We start from the raw sequence: 16,890 nt of genomic DNA, 5'->3' as shown, positions 1-16,890 counted from the left end.
CAGAACTCGCCACACGTTCCGCCCGCCCCGCCGGACTACCTCAACCGGGAGAAGAAATCATAAACATCACGAACGCGTCAAATCCTCCGAAGCCTTCTCGGTGCAGCTCCCAGCTTGCCCACCTGCCTGCTCACGGGGGTCTGGGGCGCCACAAGACAAACTAATGTGTGAAGATTAGGGACGTGCTAAAACGCTAATGAGCACTTGAGCCTGAACTCGCAGCCATGCGAGACACGCAAGAAGCCACCATTACCGTGCTCGGTGTCGGCACATGACTTGTCTGAGGATGTAACATGCCACCGCCGCCGTTGGTTCGCCTGTGCGCCATATGCTGGCAGAATCACTGCACTGGATGGTTTTGTTCGTCTTCTTTACATCCACTCACTGAACAGTATTTTATTTGAGTCTAAGGCTGCCGGGAAGCGGCCTATCTTGATAACGAATCACTTTTAATGTACCACGGCCCTGTCCTTACTTCGATTAATCGCATAGGAACGGGCGCGAGTGAATACTTTTTTTTCTGGCAGGTGAAACGCGATCAGCTAATCGAAGTGTGCTTTCCACACGTTTTACGACGGGATTGTCTCTGCCACAAATAAAGTGACAACACCAACCATCGCGTCGTCGTATGGAAGACATCCGCTTCCGGGCCGCTGCACAACAGCTTTCGCGCCAGCCAGATGATGCTGATGGTGGTGGTGGTGATGGGGTGCTAAGAAGCAGATGTCAAAATAACGAAAGTGCTTCTTCAGCTGGAGCGCCCCATTGGGTGAATTCGGCATGAAACATCGGCGTGCATGATATCTCTGTGGCACCTCCTTCTTCTGGGTCGCTCTCAAACCTAAAACCATCATCCGCCACTGCAGCAAACGTTGGCGCGAGATCTTGATAAGCGGCGGCTCGAGAGAGTCTCGATCTGCCTCGATTTTGCTGGCGGAAATGTTTGACGACGAACGCCCGTTTGTCTATTCGCGATACTCAGCAGACGGGGCTGACATTGGCTGGGCCCAACCACCACTCACACGTTTAAGTGCTACGTTTCGAAAGTATTTTCAATTTTTTTTGTGTGCTGTCGATGCTTACGGTGAACCCATTACACGGCTACTGAACTCTCTTTGGCTCGTGAAGGGAGGGCAAGCAAAAAATCCACAGATTCGCGAAGGACCCGCGTGTAAGCTTTGGTAGTCGAAGGAGAACGACTTTGAAGTAGCTTTCCATTCCCTCAACTTATGTATGTGCTCAGTGCTCAAGAGTGTAGAGATCCTTCATGGAATACAATATAGGACACTTGAAATACACTTGAATATTGTAAACTTTTAAAAGTTCAACTCAACCAGGAGGTTACTAAATCAATTCCTGTAAAACACAAAGTCAAGAAGCCTTACGAATCTGTAGATCGGATACAAAGTTAATAACCCTATGCCTATTAATGACCAGCTGAGAATTAATTTGATCCCAGCGAGCGATCGTCGATCGATCTCGCTGGTTCAGGTTAACGTGCATAAAGGTGTTCCACCTTGAGCAGCAACGAGCAAGAAATGGTAAAATGCGGCTGCCTGGAGCACCTGACACCGGCCCGTTACGTTGTGGGGCGGCGTCACGACACTTCAGGAGTTCGGTCGGTTTGAAAGGACAAAAACAGAAGAATCGAAAGAAAAAAAACAACGGAAAACAGCGATTGTTAAAACTGTCATAAAGCAGTGAAATCGTGCGAACCTAAGCCATTGGGGGGGCCTTTTGTAGCGCGTGCCAGAGCAGGACCCTTTGGGCGTCCCCGCTTTGTGGAGCCCCCAAAAACTTTTCCGAACCCGTCCCGGCCGGGTTTTCGTTCCGAACCGTTGACAGCGCGCGGGCGCCGCCGGGACGTATTGTTTCGTGTTTCGAGGAGTCCTTTCGAGGTGCTCCACCGGAAAACTTCGCCGTGGTCGGCCGTGCTCTTGCGGTAACACAAGTCGACGACGACGACGACGACGACCACGATTGCCTAACATGGGCGCGGGTTTGTTTGTTTGCATTTCGTGAGCCCGTGTGTGTGTGTTGGCGTGTGATTTTGACGGCATTGTTCGGAGTGACATTAATTGTTACTTTTCGGAGTTCAACGGGGCAGAGGCAGATTGGTGTGACACTGATCCGTAGTTCTGCGGTTGACGCATTCCGCAATCCCGGGGACCGGGGCAGCAGCAATCGTTTCACGTTTACTTTGCCGTTCTGTTTTGACATGACCAATATTTACAGAGCCTGGGACGGCGGCGACGTTGCGAAAGTTTAAATGATCCTTTCCGGAATCTATCGAAAGTTCCTCTAATCCTCTAACCCCCCGCCATTAGCCACTGTCACTGAGCGCGTTTCTGTTCATGGTAGTTGTGTTGTGAAGATGATGCGACTGACCATTGTATGAAGGAACGGCTTTAAACAGGGTAAAAAATTTCGTCATTCAAAAATCAATCTAAAAAAACATAAAAAATAAGTATTCAATGAAATTGTTTTTATCTGAAAATTTGTTCTTTGCCTTTATCCGCGAAACACTCAGGATCTATGGCACCAATCGATTCTGATAAGATAATTTTCAATGATTTTTTTTGCACTATTCACCTGGTGCCTTGGCTATAACTTGACGAATGTTATTTTTCAAATGCTCCAAAGTGGCAGGTCATATCTTCAATTGCAGGCTAAAAAACATGTTATCATCTGGCGGTAATGCTCGGAATTGATGGTAGTGGTTCTCCCTTCGTCGTTTTTAAAAAAAAAATGTAGGAAAAATAGACCGTCAACCTATAACGTGCACCATACAGTCACATTTTCTGGATGTTACGGCCTCTCTTCAATCGATTGTGGGTATTCAAGTCCCCCGGATGCGATAATTTTGCTTGTTTACTTAGGCGCAAAATGTAAAATTGTCTTGTCGCTGAAGCAAATTTTGTTGGAAAAATTAGCGTTTTCCCATCCCCATACTTTTGTAATAAGTTTTGATCATTTTAACACGTTGTTCTGTTGTTAAGCGATTCATTTTCTAAAACGGCAGACATTCACCTGAAACATCGAAGATATATTCGAAAACTGCAAAATGCCAGCCCTGTGATTACGAAACTACGAAGTGGATGACCCTGTGTTAAGCGATGGTCCAAATATGATATCTCGCAGACAAATCTCTCCAGGGAAGGCTCAATCTATTGATGCTGTTGCTGAGAAGGCAATTAGGCAATTGTCCCGGTTGTTCATTTCAAATGTTACAAGTTTGCACAGGTTACTTCTCCGGAACGCAGCACCAGCGCACGAGACTCATTCATCCGTTTCTTCGGGATGATTGTAAACCGCAAAGCGTGTCTTCACCTTCGTCTCCATCCTCCCGCTGAGCCCTGCACTCCCGGGCCGCACCAACACTTCCGTCACCAGGCGCCTCCATTATGAGCTAAATTTCCGTTGTTTTGTCGGCGATTAATTAAATTGACGTGCGTTCAAGCAGATACAAATTATCGAAGCAATTTTCCGCCCAAAACTTGTTGATTGCATTTGTGATAGCGCCCCATTTGCTCCCCGTACCGTCCCGTCCCGTCCCAGCGCTCACTTGCCAGCCCTCGGGGTGGCGCATAAATTGTTGGCGCTCGACGCCACATGTCAAACGGTGACACACACCGGCAGGGCACTGTGTCTCGCTCCTCTTGCTCTCTCTCTCTCTCCGGAAGACTCCAACTGGGCGGAAAACTACACACGATCCCCGGGGGCTGACTGGGACTCCTTTGCCGGATCGCTCAAACTTTACCGTTTTTCACCTTGTGCAACACACGCCCCCAGGCTGCTGTCGGTCCCGGGCAAGTTGCGGCGCAGCAGCGCAATGCATCCGGCCAAAGTGGATCCTCCTCCGCCAGCGCCGCGCCCGGGCACCTCTATAAGGCGCGCACCACGCCTGTCTGAAAGTGCTTGTCTCCCGCACACACCGGATATGTTGAGGAGCTAATTTCCATATTAAATAAATTTCCCGGCGACTTTCCCACCCGAACAACGCTGCGCCCGGCGGCGCATCACCGGCGAGAGCGAAAGGGTGGAAAGGCTCTTGCGTGTAAGCATAACGCTTTAACACCTGAATGCTGTGGCAGGATCACTCCTTGGCCGGCGAAACGAACGGAGGACGAACGGACAAAGCCGGGTCGGTTGGCCTCAGGCTAAAAGTCTTAGGGTCACAGGATGAAGGATGACTCGTCCTACGGGGAACGATGAGCGAAGATTTTCATCTTACCCAAGAGATTAATTCAAGCGTGTGTAATGCTCCCTCTTGCTGCCTTCAAAGGATCCGCCGGCCCCCCGATGGCCCCCGCCCAAGCGCACTTATGCTGCTTTGCCTGGTCTCGGGGTGTGGTGCCCACATCCGTCTCCAAGCCACCAAAGGCAGGGCAAGGCACACCGGCAAGGCGTTCGCTAGTGTGCCGTGCCGGCGTTTTTCTCTGTTTATTTGCATTACCGGGGCGTCGGCTTCCCTCGGTGGTCCCGAGTGTGTCGGGGCGAATATCCTGAAGCAAACGCAACGGAACACGGTGTCTAAGCGCGCGGCGGACTTGCCTTGGGGGGGGCGCGCGCTGCTGTGGTGGAGCCGTTTCCACGAATGAGTGCGCCATAAATCGTGGGAAAATTCATAGATATGATCGCTTCAAGTGATTTTTCCTTCCATGCTCTCCATGCTAATCCTTCTTCAGCCGCTTAGTTTTGATTGAAAAATCACAACCGTTGGGCAGGGAGCGCAAAATAGGGTCCCCTGTGTGGTGTTAAAGGTTGACAGGGAAGTCATCGGATGACATGGAACAGAGCATAGGAAAATCTTTAGACAGTTGGCTTTTGTAGAAAATAATAATTACTTAGTGAACGTTTGTCGCAAGAATTGCCGTTAAAGGACTGCCTCCAACCATTTAAATCCAGTTAACCGGTTAAATCATTTTTAAGAAGTTGTTCAACTCTTGTTCTTCATATATTCTTCCCACAAAGTACCTGTTTTAAGTACTATAGACAACGTGTTTTAGCAATGGCTGATTCCGGTTCCAGTACCGTTGAATGTAGTTCATATTCACATTTTAGTCATAACCGTTCATTAAAGTAATGGATTATAACTTTTGTGAACATTTTCATGCGCAGGCAGGGTCACAAACAAAGCACAGATAAATTAGTTTGTTGCACTGTGACACTGGTAACTCGTGACAAACCCTCGACAAATGGAGTTTTCAAAATAGAGAATAATGATCCCTATCCGTTTCACCAGCGTCGCCTGTGTACTGTGTGGTCGTTCCGTCCCGATCCGGGATCAACAAGCTCGCCCTGTGTGCGGCTCTGGAAGGTGTGTGCTCTTGCCTAAGATGGCACACATTACTTATGCATACACACCCCCCTCAACGGACACACGGTGTCTCCACATGAAAGCTGGCCGCAGGCTGTTCGGTTAAAGCTGCCGGCCGACCACGGCGACGTCAGACGCTAAGTCGCACGCTAAACAACCCCCGGGCCGGAAGAGGACCAGATAATGACGACGGGGCAATGGCAACGAAAGTGGAAGTGTTATTAGTTTGCCGTCTAGCGAAATCAGTGTCTTCCGGATGCACGGGACACTACAACCGCCGGCTACTCCGGCCGGCCGGCCCTTGGCGGACCAGAGAGAGCAGATAAGCACGGCCGCTACTCATCCAAGGTGCCCTCCCGTTGCACCGTCTTATGAGACACCGTGTTAATAAACACATCACAAACTCATTCCAGACCGGTGGGGGGGGAAGGTTCTTCACTGCCCTCTTCCGGACACGGTTGACACGGCTTTGCGTTTCCTCAACTGAGCGGGCGGAACGGGCTTAGCAACACACACACATACGGGGACGGTGATTAACTTCGTACCGGAAACCGAACACCAACCAATGTCCGCCACGCCACCATACGCCTTCCGCTGGTCAGTGACATCGTCGGCCCGATTTGACGTATGTGCCGACCCCTGACCGAAGAAGTGCACATCTGGAGCCGACTGCTGCTGCTGCTGGGCCCTACCTGGACGCCAGATGCACTTCGCAAAAGCTAGAAGGCATTAGAAGTCAATTAGATTGAAATCGATATGGGCAGCATAATATCGACAGGGCTGGCTTTAATTAGACATTGCCATTGACAGTGGCGTGGCCACACGCCCGTTGGGAGTTGGTTGCTTCAGCGCCAACATCCATTAAAGCTGGCGAAACGGGCCCTACACCACGTTTGGAGCGAGTTGCAGCTACCGGAATAACCTGAACATGCTTCCATCTGCCTGTGGAACGTGACCTCCGCAGCAGTCATGCGTTTAATGTGCTACAGAATGTGCCATAACGATTGCAATTGACCGAGCATTGGCACCCGGGTAGCCATCCGACGTTGGGATTAACGAGCTTGTATCGTAGCGTTCTTTTTTGAGTCGTCTACCACATTTATTACGGTTCAACCGGTTTATTAATAGCTAAAAATAACACAACAGTACAGAATCAATCCACGACTGCTTTAGTGTTGATGTACTAAACGCATGTTGCTTAATTACGATTAAGAAGTAACATAGTTGATAAGAACTTGATGTCTGAATTCTTTTACGAACCTCTCGTCATCTAAAAAAACGTTGTGTTAATTTTTTTCAATTATTTTTTTCTTTTCTGGAATCTCCGGCCAGACCATATTATTCTGTTGACAGTCGACGAGATTGTCTTGCTTAAGAGTAATAAAGGAAAAAAAGATGTATTTAAAAGTCGAAATGTAAGCAAACCCGGAGTAAAGTTTCTACCTCAAGTCGAGCAAACATCTGAGCGCCTCGCAGTAGAGTGGCGAGAGTCTTACGAAGCGCCCTGCGGCATCGTGGGGTCAAGTGTACTTTAGCATTAGCCGCCCGGGACGGTTGGAAGGACGATGACGAAAACTTTCCTTGAACCCATAAATTTTCCGCCCATTGCGAGGCACGGATATGCTAACCTGCGCGCACCCCACCCGAACATTGTGTGTTGATTTGTTTCGTCCTTTTTTTCTTGTTGGGCTCGGGGCTTTCCTTCACAGAACCCTTCCCTCTTTCCAGTGGCTCAAGCTGAAGTGGCCTCCCAAGCAGCCGCACAACAAGCGGCGCACACTGCAACTCCACAACATATTGGGGAGGATATCCCCGAAATTGGCCCCGTGCACAAAGTGTGGCCCTCTCCTCGCTGCGGCTGAAAATAGCAACGAAATTGAACTTGCGACGTGATCGGAATTTTATCTGCTCCACACACTGAGCCGAAGGGATTGCCGAAAGCCGATACCATGGCCGCTGCCTGCTGCAGTCTTCGTCTTCGTCATCGTCCTTCGGTACGTCACCACCGTCGACAAAGTACGTCAAGGTTAAGCGCGCGCAAGAGGCACAATGGAGCGCCCTTGGCCAGAGCGCCCGAGAGCGAGTACATCCATCGCCCGTCGTGCCGCGACCTGTTTCGGGATGAACCGGGATCCGGCTTCCTATCAGACACTTCGCAGTAGATATGGCCGCAGGGGAGCAGCACACTAGTAGCAGCGGGGCAGGATCTTAGGTGCAGCAGCCAACTTTTCTTTTGTCCCGTGCATAATGCAAGTTTTATAGATTTTCTAGTCCTGGCCGAAAGTCGGAGTGCCCGCCCAAACGAAACCGATAATCGACCGAGCGGGGACCCATAGCCTCCGTAATATGTTTACGGTGGTAGTGGTGGTGGTGGTGGTGTTGGTGCTACTTTCCCAGCGTCCCAAAGTCAACGGCAGGTCGTTTACGCCAAGCTGACGCTGGTTCGTCTCACATCAGACGCCTTCCCTCCATCAGACGCAGTGCCTAAATGAGCCGGGGTGTGTCCAAAAATTGACAGAACCCCCGTGTTACCAGAAAAAGGACCTCCCTCCGAAACCTGATTTCAAGCACATATGAGAAGACGAAGGAAAATGGCACGATTTTGCCGGCCGTGCGCCCTTTTCGAAAGGAAAAACTTGAAAAAAAGGAGCAGAAAAACGGATCGCAATGACACAAGCACAAACCACCGAGCTGGTGACCGAGTGAAGGATGTGCGAGTGAGCGAACGAGCGACAGGAATGGAAAGCTTGCTCTGCAGCAATACTACATTTCTTGCGTGCACCTAACGCTCACACCGGGCCGTTTCATGTGTTTCCTCTCTCTTCCTGTCCCCGCGGGCCATATGTACCACTACTTCCGGCGATGCAGCGCGGAACCACCACACCACCGTTGCCAGAAACGTGCCGTTCCGTTCGGAACGCTTTTTGCTTCGTTAGGTTGCAGGTGAGAAAAGAGACCGAAGAAGGTGCTCTCAAAAGACGAAAAATTCTTTTGATAATGGTTCATCATGCCGGCGTGCCGGCGGTGCCACCCGGTGGCAGGGCGAGCGGTGGAATATGCTGCAACGATGGCGCGCCATACGGTCATAAAATCATGACTGGCTCCCTCTCCGCGCTCAACTGAACAGGAGCTGATGATGTTGCCGCACACTGATTTTCGGGTTCGGGTTCACTCGAACGGTTTAAAGAGAGAACACGAAAGTGATAATTTTAAACCGAGCAATGGTTTGGATTTCACGTTAAATTAATGAAATGTGTTCCGCCAGCGGGTTAATATTAAGTGTTCACGATAGTGCCAAAATTGTGATCGCTCAAAACATATGTATTAATTCGACACCGAACACCACAAAATTCGAACGCGAATTCCATTGTTTGATAGCGTGCTGCTCAATGGGATCACAAGAGCATAACTATTTGCTGCCTCGATTTGCATCGTCAACAGCCGCCGGGTATCCAATGAATATTGATTGAGTTTTCCACGGAATCGTTGAATCCCAGCAACATTGTTGCACGACGTCCATAAATTCCATCATCGATTTGTGCTGGAAAAATCAGCAATCCATTACATGCTAATAACACTCCTTACACGTTGGCTATACGCTGCAGCGGCCGGCAGTGGGAGAGGGTTGTTTACCCAGACGGCTACGAGAACCAACGTATAATGATGGTCGCCGAGGTTCTCGGATACGTTGCTGCACCGTACGCCTCCGATGGACGCAAACAAATGCTCAATTTACAGACAATCAACGATCGGCGGCGTGTTGTTGTGTGCTGGCAGAAGAAAATGGTACGGAGTCCGGTACAGTGTGATCATCCGGAAATCTGTTCCGGATACACTGCGGTGGACCTCTCCCGGCGGTGGCTGAGGCAATCTTCCGCTGAACGGGACATTCTCTTCGTGTCCGGGTTTGTTTGCTTCCCCATTGTTCTGCGCTCCCTTTCGATCACCACGGGGGTCTCGAGTTTTACTGATAGAGGGCACCTATCGCTACTACTGGCTGGCCCTCTGGCGACCGAACAAAACAATTACCACCATGTCATATCCTTCTGTTTGATTTTTTTTTGCTTCCACCATGCGGCCAAACTGACGGTCTGCCAAACGACTTGACACCATTTAAGGTGCGAGCCGTGCCGTGTCACTTCTTCGGACGGACTGGGAATCCGAAAAGATTCACACACTAAACAACTCAGCCTAGCTCTGCTGGATTGCGTTAGCGAAAGGGTTTGCTTTCCTCGTCGAAGTTAATCTTGGCCGGCATGTCGGGCTCTTGCGGAGGAATTTCCCAAAAGACACCGAAATCCAAAACAAAACACCGAATGTCCGGCGAAGCATATCTTCCTGGGCCAAGGACAGAACGGTACCGTGGCACTACACGATTACGGAGGCCGATTGAAATGATATCCACAGCATCGGCACAACCTTCGATGATGTCTCGCCCCCCATCGGGAACGGGCGATGATGGTCAGGAAAGGAAAAGCAAACCCAAACGGCCGTGCCGTGCCGCAGCTTCCGAGAGTGTCCTTTGGCCGGGAAATCTATTGAGCTCTCCTCGGCAGCGCGGCCAAGAAGGGAGCAGCAGTATCGAGCTTTCGATTGTTTTGTCGGTCGTTTGTACGGACGATTCCTTGATCCGTGTGCGCGCGACCCGTCCTTTTCTATCGCCCTAATCGACAAACGACAATCGTGCCCGGGGAACATCAAAGCGAACGGGCGGGCGCGGGCAACAGTTAGTAGCTATCACTGTTTTTGCTGGCCCGTTTTTCCGGGGTGCTCGGAACCGAGTCGGAAAACTTCTGAAGCAAATCGAACGCCGCCACCGCGCCCTGCACGCTCGCAGCAACTTGGAGGACATCGTGTCGAACAATGACGCCTGGCAGAGCTCTGCTCCGCTCGATACTAACGGGTTGTTATTTCTCGAATCACTATTGTATAATCCGGAACGTAAAAAAAATCCCCTGAGCTCCTGACAGTACTACTAGTTGTGGTAGTAGCAGCAGCACTGGTGGTGGTAGCCTTCCGTCCAACCCTGACCTCTGCTCATCGATAAATGGCCAACATTTGGGTGCACACGCGCTGCACGAACAGGAGAGCTTGTCGTGAGCTGGGGCCGTTCGGTGTCGGTGCACCCCATTACTGTGCCGCGCCCGGGGTATCGGCAGAAAGCATAAGGATGGGTTATCAATTTCTGCCATTTTCAATGCTCTGCTTGTCGGGACTTTTCCCGTATGCTGTGGTTTTCCTCCTGCTAGGGGCTCTGTGTGTGTGGTGACTGGTTTACCGGAGTTCGTTCGTCGATCCGATGACAGAATCGCTTTCTGTTCATTTTCCGTTAGCACCTACCGTATCATCCTGCGGTCGATAGGACCTTCGCTGTCGTCGGCAGCATCGTAGGCCGCCCTTTCGGCCAGCCCTTTCGATTATGTTTGATGTTTCGATAGCTATACACAGAGCATTGAAACCGAAACGGGAATCAATACCGGACTGTACACACCCAATTTCATCGCCGTCAACCCACGCCGACAGCGAGTTTGACGAGGAAAATAAATTCAATTACCATCCACATACACTGCACGGAATCGATACACCACACGCGAGCCCAACCATCGAAACATCGTGCGTTTGAAAGAACTTTTTTCTTTGACTTTCGGCGTCTTGAATTTTTTTTTTCATATTTGCAAAATATCATTTTAATGCTTCACGATCAAAATAGTTCATTATATCATTATTGCCTCTTTTGTATTATTATTATTGCTATCATGTGTAAATTTGACAAGTTCCCATTGACGTTTTTATAACTGTGTTTTGTTGCGCTTGGTGCTTTCATACTTTAAACACCTTTGTTGGACATTGGACGTGAAAAGTGAGCTAACCAATGCTCTCGGAGCGTCCGCAATGGTCTTTCTACGCTGAACAGGTTGAAAAACTTGCATTAGCAGCCTTGCCGCTCGCGGCAAGTAGCCAGACAGTTCGCAGCATAAATATTTTTTTCACGCCGAAAAGTACCACCGAACGGCGGCACGACAATCGAAACTTTTCTAATATCGCCACGCGTTTGAGAGACACAAAACGGAGTGAAACACGAGCAATAACAACATCCTGTCACGTGCAGAAGAAACTTGGTTTGTCTTGCAACTTATGGTACCGCCGCGCGCGTCTTAGGAGTCATGCGTCTTGTTTGACAAATTTTCAATAACAGCATTTTTTATCCGATTTACTCGCACCGCGTGTTAAAGCCGTCGAAATGTTCCGGAACACCCCGGAACACTGTGGAACCGTCTAAACGGTGTGTTGGGGGTTGTGTAATGCTTTCCCGCAACCACCACGGCACTACTACCACCGTAAGATATGAGCCAGCATTGCGCACTTGGGATTTGGTGTGAAAAGTTTGAAAAAAAAAATGGTTCCATTTTTTCGCATTCAGCTGGTTCTATAGCGCACGAACGTGTGGAGGGCCCACGGGAAAAGGATTTTTGCCGGTTAACCATAAGTGTTCCGAACCGAACAACAATAAAACATAACGATTTTCCGAAAAGGAAATCCGGAAGTCAATAGGTGTGGGATAAAATGAATGGCTCAAATGTCTAAACGCGGTTCTGCATCGACGCGGTTACGGCGCAAAACTTCGAACCACGTGCACTCGCGATGCTGCGGCGCACACAACAGGCTACGCAAACAACATTATTTATGTTATCGACATATTTTATCGCAGGTGTAGTGTACCGTCGTCGCGTTCACAGAGTGAGTGGAAGATTTAATAGCAAGCGTAGTTTATGACAGGCGGGCATTACCTTTTTATCGCCAGTCGCTGGATTTTGCAGATCCGGACACCTCTCGGCGATGGTAGCTTTACAGCTACCGGATGACGATTGTGGATTTGAGGTATTGGCAAAGATGCGACATTACTAACGGACACATAATAATCCGTCTCGATTTTTGTTTCCATTTACAATAGATTCTTTCACATTTTCTTACAATTTTTTCCATTATTTTCAGATAACCACAGACGGAGTGTTCAACATTGCTTGAAGCTATCCAAAAAGTACTAAGACTCTTGTGGCGCAGTGCCTTCTTACAGTAGATCCTCGGACATTAAAAGAGCAGCATCTTAAAAGACGCTCCCCTCGTTAGGTGGCGCTTTTATCAAGCAAGGAAAAAGCGAACGCAACGAGAGGGTCACTGCACCAGCAGACGGCACAGCAGGACGAGCACCGGGGCAAAGTGAAAGGCTAACGACAAAGTTCCAAGAAAATGACATCGACCAGAAAACGGTCAACCGAGTCAAGAGCAGGAGACCAAGTCAAAATAGTAACATTTCGAGAGCATCATTATAAAATATTTATTTTTGCTCTCGTACCGTCGTGTTTGATTTTTCAAGCGTTCTTTTCCGTCTACCGTTCCCGGGTGGTGTGCTCGCCGCCCATCTCTCAAACGCAGTGGTGGTCTTGACCAAGCACTGCTTCGATTGCGGGCGAAACACAAAACAAGGATGCTCCGAAGTGGAGCGAAAAGCAAAAGCACCGCACTACACCCAGTCAAGCAAACGGCACGGTACGGCCCGAGCCGAGGACACCACGACGATGGTGCTAGGAGGTACGTTTGCTCTTAGATCGCATCGCCATCTCATGCCGTCCGTCCTTGTCGGAGAGCTTCCGGCCAGGGTCGATGGCGGAGCGCTTTGCGGCACATGGGTACGACAATTGCATTTCCGCCATTAAATTTTACCACCACCTCCTGACACTATATCTTTCGTAATCGCCTCCCCGTACGCGTACGCTGCCGACCGGCGACGTCTTAAACATTTTCCGGAGCAAAACAACATCGGGTCATAAAACATAACCACGGAGTGGAGAGGGATGGCTTCCTGATAGGTAGCATACACGAAAAAGCAGCGAGCGTTGCAGATGGCGAAGTGGCACTAAAATCGACGTCGTTCGCCGTGTAGTACTAGTTCCTTCCTGTGGCGGCGAATGTCGACTGGATAACAAACTAAGAAAGCCCAGCTCAGCGCGCAGTGTTTCTGTTTGTGTTTATGATAGATCACGTCGGGGTGATATTTGCCCGTGGCTAAGCCGGTTTTGTGATCTGCGCGTCCCTTTTTGCGAGTGTTTTGCGTGAAAGTCAATGGGTTCGCCCCGCATCGCACTGTCTGCTGTGGCTAATGCCGACCTTTATTCTATTGAACACTTATGGCCAACCCAGATAACTACGTTCGGTGCCAATCAATGTTAATTTTTGGACAAGAGATCAAACGCTCATTATAACCAACAGTAATTTTTTTATCGGACATTAACATAAAGCACCAGGGGCCCGCTAGTACGTTGATACGATCAGTATCGATGTCTGCGGATGTGGCGCCCTATCGACAAAACGAACTGTGGTCTAAGTCTAAGGATCTACTCCGGTATCAAAATGTAGCTGTCAAAGTCCGGACCTACCGGACACGGCCGGACACAATTTCGATTTTATATAAACGATTTTTTGTTCTGAAACAAACCATGATTGACACAACAACCATCCTTAAATTTCACTTTCATACAAAATTCTAAGAAGAAAATTTTCCACAAAACTGGATCCCTTTTCCACGTGCCTGCTTGAACTTGAAACTAACCCAACGTTTACGATGTACCACGTGAACGTTAAATCATCATAAAACCACGTGCCGCCATAACGATCTTGTCCTCAGGCTCATGAGGCATATCACCAAAGCGGTTCGTCAATTATCTGATCAACCTTTTTCTCCAACCAGCCACCGGATTCCCCAAATCCCGGCCGTTCAAAAAGCACTCCTCTGTTCAGGACTCTAAACCAGGTTTTTTGTTGCATACATTGCGATAGTTTGCCCCGCCCAAAGGTCCCAGCCGGGTGAGGCCAATCTTTGGGAGTATCTAGACCTCTAAGCCTGAGGCGTCCTACCCACTCACTGTTATCCGCCACTTATCCGTTGAAACAGATCTTTGGAAAACAGCACTGCCCACGGCGAATCGTAACGAGAAGCGCTTTGATATACATTCATGGGCCGTGTACGGGCCCCGAAAGCGGATCATGTAAACAATCCCTTTGCGCAACAATGAGATTAGAAATTGTAGATTAAATTTGGCATTTGGTCCTGTTTCAGGTCGTGTGTGTTACGAACGGCAAACAGCACAATGCTTTTCAGCAAAATGTTTTCCGCAAAACTAATAAGCACTGGGGGGTACGTACAGCAGCAGCAGCAGCAAAACGGCCTGATTTGTCCGTAATCTTGCTCAACCGTTGTTAAAATGCTGCACTGCACTGTACAGCGCTTCTTTCCTCCTGTGCAGTTACGCAACGCAAGTGCAAACTACCGGCTACCGTAACGGTTTCACGTTTCTACCGACGTAATTTGATTTAACCTAATCCATTCGGAAAATTGCCCTTCGATGCTTATCCAATATCAGTGTGTACCGCCGCCGCCGGGTACGGTTGCCCGATCATCCGTGCCCTTGGAGTCGAATGCATGACAACAAGTTTCAGGCCAACTCGAAGCACAGTAACTACCCGCTTCTAGAAACTGCCAAAATCCAATTGCACAATGTTCCCTCTCCGACGGCTGGAGGAGCATGTTCAAATTTAACGCAAGACCTAGAGGCCGGTAGGATTATGCTGTCCACTTTCCCGGAACCGTACAGCCTCGGACGGTGGCCTCTTACCGGGATGGATAAGTAACTTACCGACTACTTGCATGCTCGCTTGCTCCGTTGCGGTAGAAAACGATGGTGCGTCGGCCGTCACTTCACAGGAAAAATTGCCCGACAACCCGAAGCCAACGTTCTTGATGACAACTTGCCGGTTGTCGGACATTGAAGCCTGCGGAATACAAGAAAACAACAATAATTTGAATAAGAGGGTTACTGTAACTTTCGGAGCGCCACGAGGGATTATTAAATCGACTACAGGTCCGCTTGGTTTAATCCGATGAACGTCATGGACATTCAGTAGAAAATGCTGAAGATCTGGCCTAACTATAGTTGGGAACGCTAAGTGCTGTAAGGATTGATAAACAAAAACTTGCTAGCACTTACAGCTTTCTTTTTCTTACTTTGTCTTGAGTTGTTATGAACGAAATGCTTTCTTTCATGTTTTCTTAAATGCTCTACATCACAAAAAAGGAGCATTCATAATAAAAACGAAGCACTAAAAATATGGATTTAAATGTTGGTAAACATACTATTTTACTCATAACTCGCTAATCTTACTGAAAAGGACTACATGTTCGCATGAGTTTTGGCCACGGAACTAATGTTCGTAACTCCTTCACAATGGTTCCTCCACCACAATTCCACGCATAAATAAATAACTCATGCTGTTTGAAAATGGTGTGTGGCAGATTATTGGCATCGGAAATGGACATTCAATCCAGAGGATGCTTCTGCAACCATCATTTATGACAATTTCATCGTTTCAACACAAGCGTTCAACTCGCTGCCCCACTTTCAGCGGATCGGGATCTGCTCCATATTTATGGTGTGGACCGAATAATTCATTCATTTCAGCAGAAATGATGGGAACAGTTCCCCTCTCGATCGACACCAGGGCGAAAGTGTTGTGGCAAGCGAAAATGTAGCCTCGAAACGAAACGATGCAGCGAAACACTTTACTGTTCCCTAAACGGGGTTAAATTTCCGAATCCGCCGAACGGAGACGCTAGACGATTTCCCCGAGCGACTTTCGGGTCCAACGAACCTAAACAAGCCGTCGTCTTCCGCTCCCGCTGTTAAATGGATGTCGTTTATTCCGTTGATCTTTTGATCCTTTTTCGTCTTCCGTCGTGCAGGCTGCTGCTACCGGAGCAGGCGAGCAGGCTGCTGCTGCCGGAGAGCCTTTCCACCGTCGCGTCTCGGCCACAGGATGTATTGTTCGAGTTAAGCAGTTTTCTCTTTAACTCTATTTTTCATTCAATTTCACCCGACGACTTTGGGTCGTCAACTATTCACGATTTGTGGGACGCGGTCTTCAAATAACTACGCCGCATCACGTATAAAGACTGCGGTGGTTAAAACATTCAGGACACTTTTCCACCGGAAAGATGGCGCTAAAATGTAGCAGACACGAATTAACTTGTGTGTGTCTCTGCCTTACACGGCAGCCAATCAAAAGTAGTAAGGGAAAGCCCCAACCGCTCAGCGGCCAACATTAAGCGAAACGTCACCCTCACGAAACCAGAAAGGACAATCTAAAGACGAACGAAATAGGATATTTATACGAAGATGGAAAGCTCTCGAGCTGTGCGTCCCAAATGCGGACCGTGCCCTGTGCAGCGGTAGACTTTCGATGGCTGGTAGAAAAGGCTGAGACATCCGCAAGGCAAGGGTAATCTCATAAATATATTATAATGCGAGCACGGCTTTCGGCAGCCAGCAAACTGGCAGAGCTGTGTTGTGTTGGTGCCCTTGACTTGACGCTTTCTAAAGAGCACGGATCATTTTCGTCCGCTTTTGTCATTTTGCATCTCCCAGAAGTTGATAGTTCCTGCTCAAACTAACTGTCCACCAATATGCGTGTGTGGATCAGGCCAATTGCCATCCTATGCCGCCCTTCGAAAACCCCAC

General features: G+C 49.0%; 1 protein-coding gene across 1 annotated transcript in view; it reads right to left on the bottom strand.

Annotated features, from left to right (window-relative positions):
* LOC128270218 (uncharacterized) overlaps positions 1–16,890 on the bottom strand; it is an 84,537-nt gene that overhangs the window by 45,702 nt on the left and 21,945 nt on the right. The window contains exon 3 of the mRNA XM_053007620.1: positions 15,013–15,148. Coding sequence (XP_052863580.1) covers positions 15,013–15,148 — 136 coding nt within the window. The remainder of the gene's footprint in view (positions 1–15,012; positions 15,149–16,890) is intronic.

The sequence above is a fragment of the Anopheles cruzii genome, chromosome 3, assembly GCF_943734635.1.
Source record: "Anopheles cruzii chromosome 3, idAnoCruzAS_RS32_06, whole genome shotgun sequence".
NCBI classification, from domain to species: Eukaryota; Metazoa; Arthropoda; class Insecta; order Diptera; family Culicidae; genus Anopheles; species Anopheles cruzii.
Note: the sequence above shows the minus strand (reverse complement) of the source record. Positions and strands in the feature narration are given on the sequence as shown.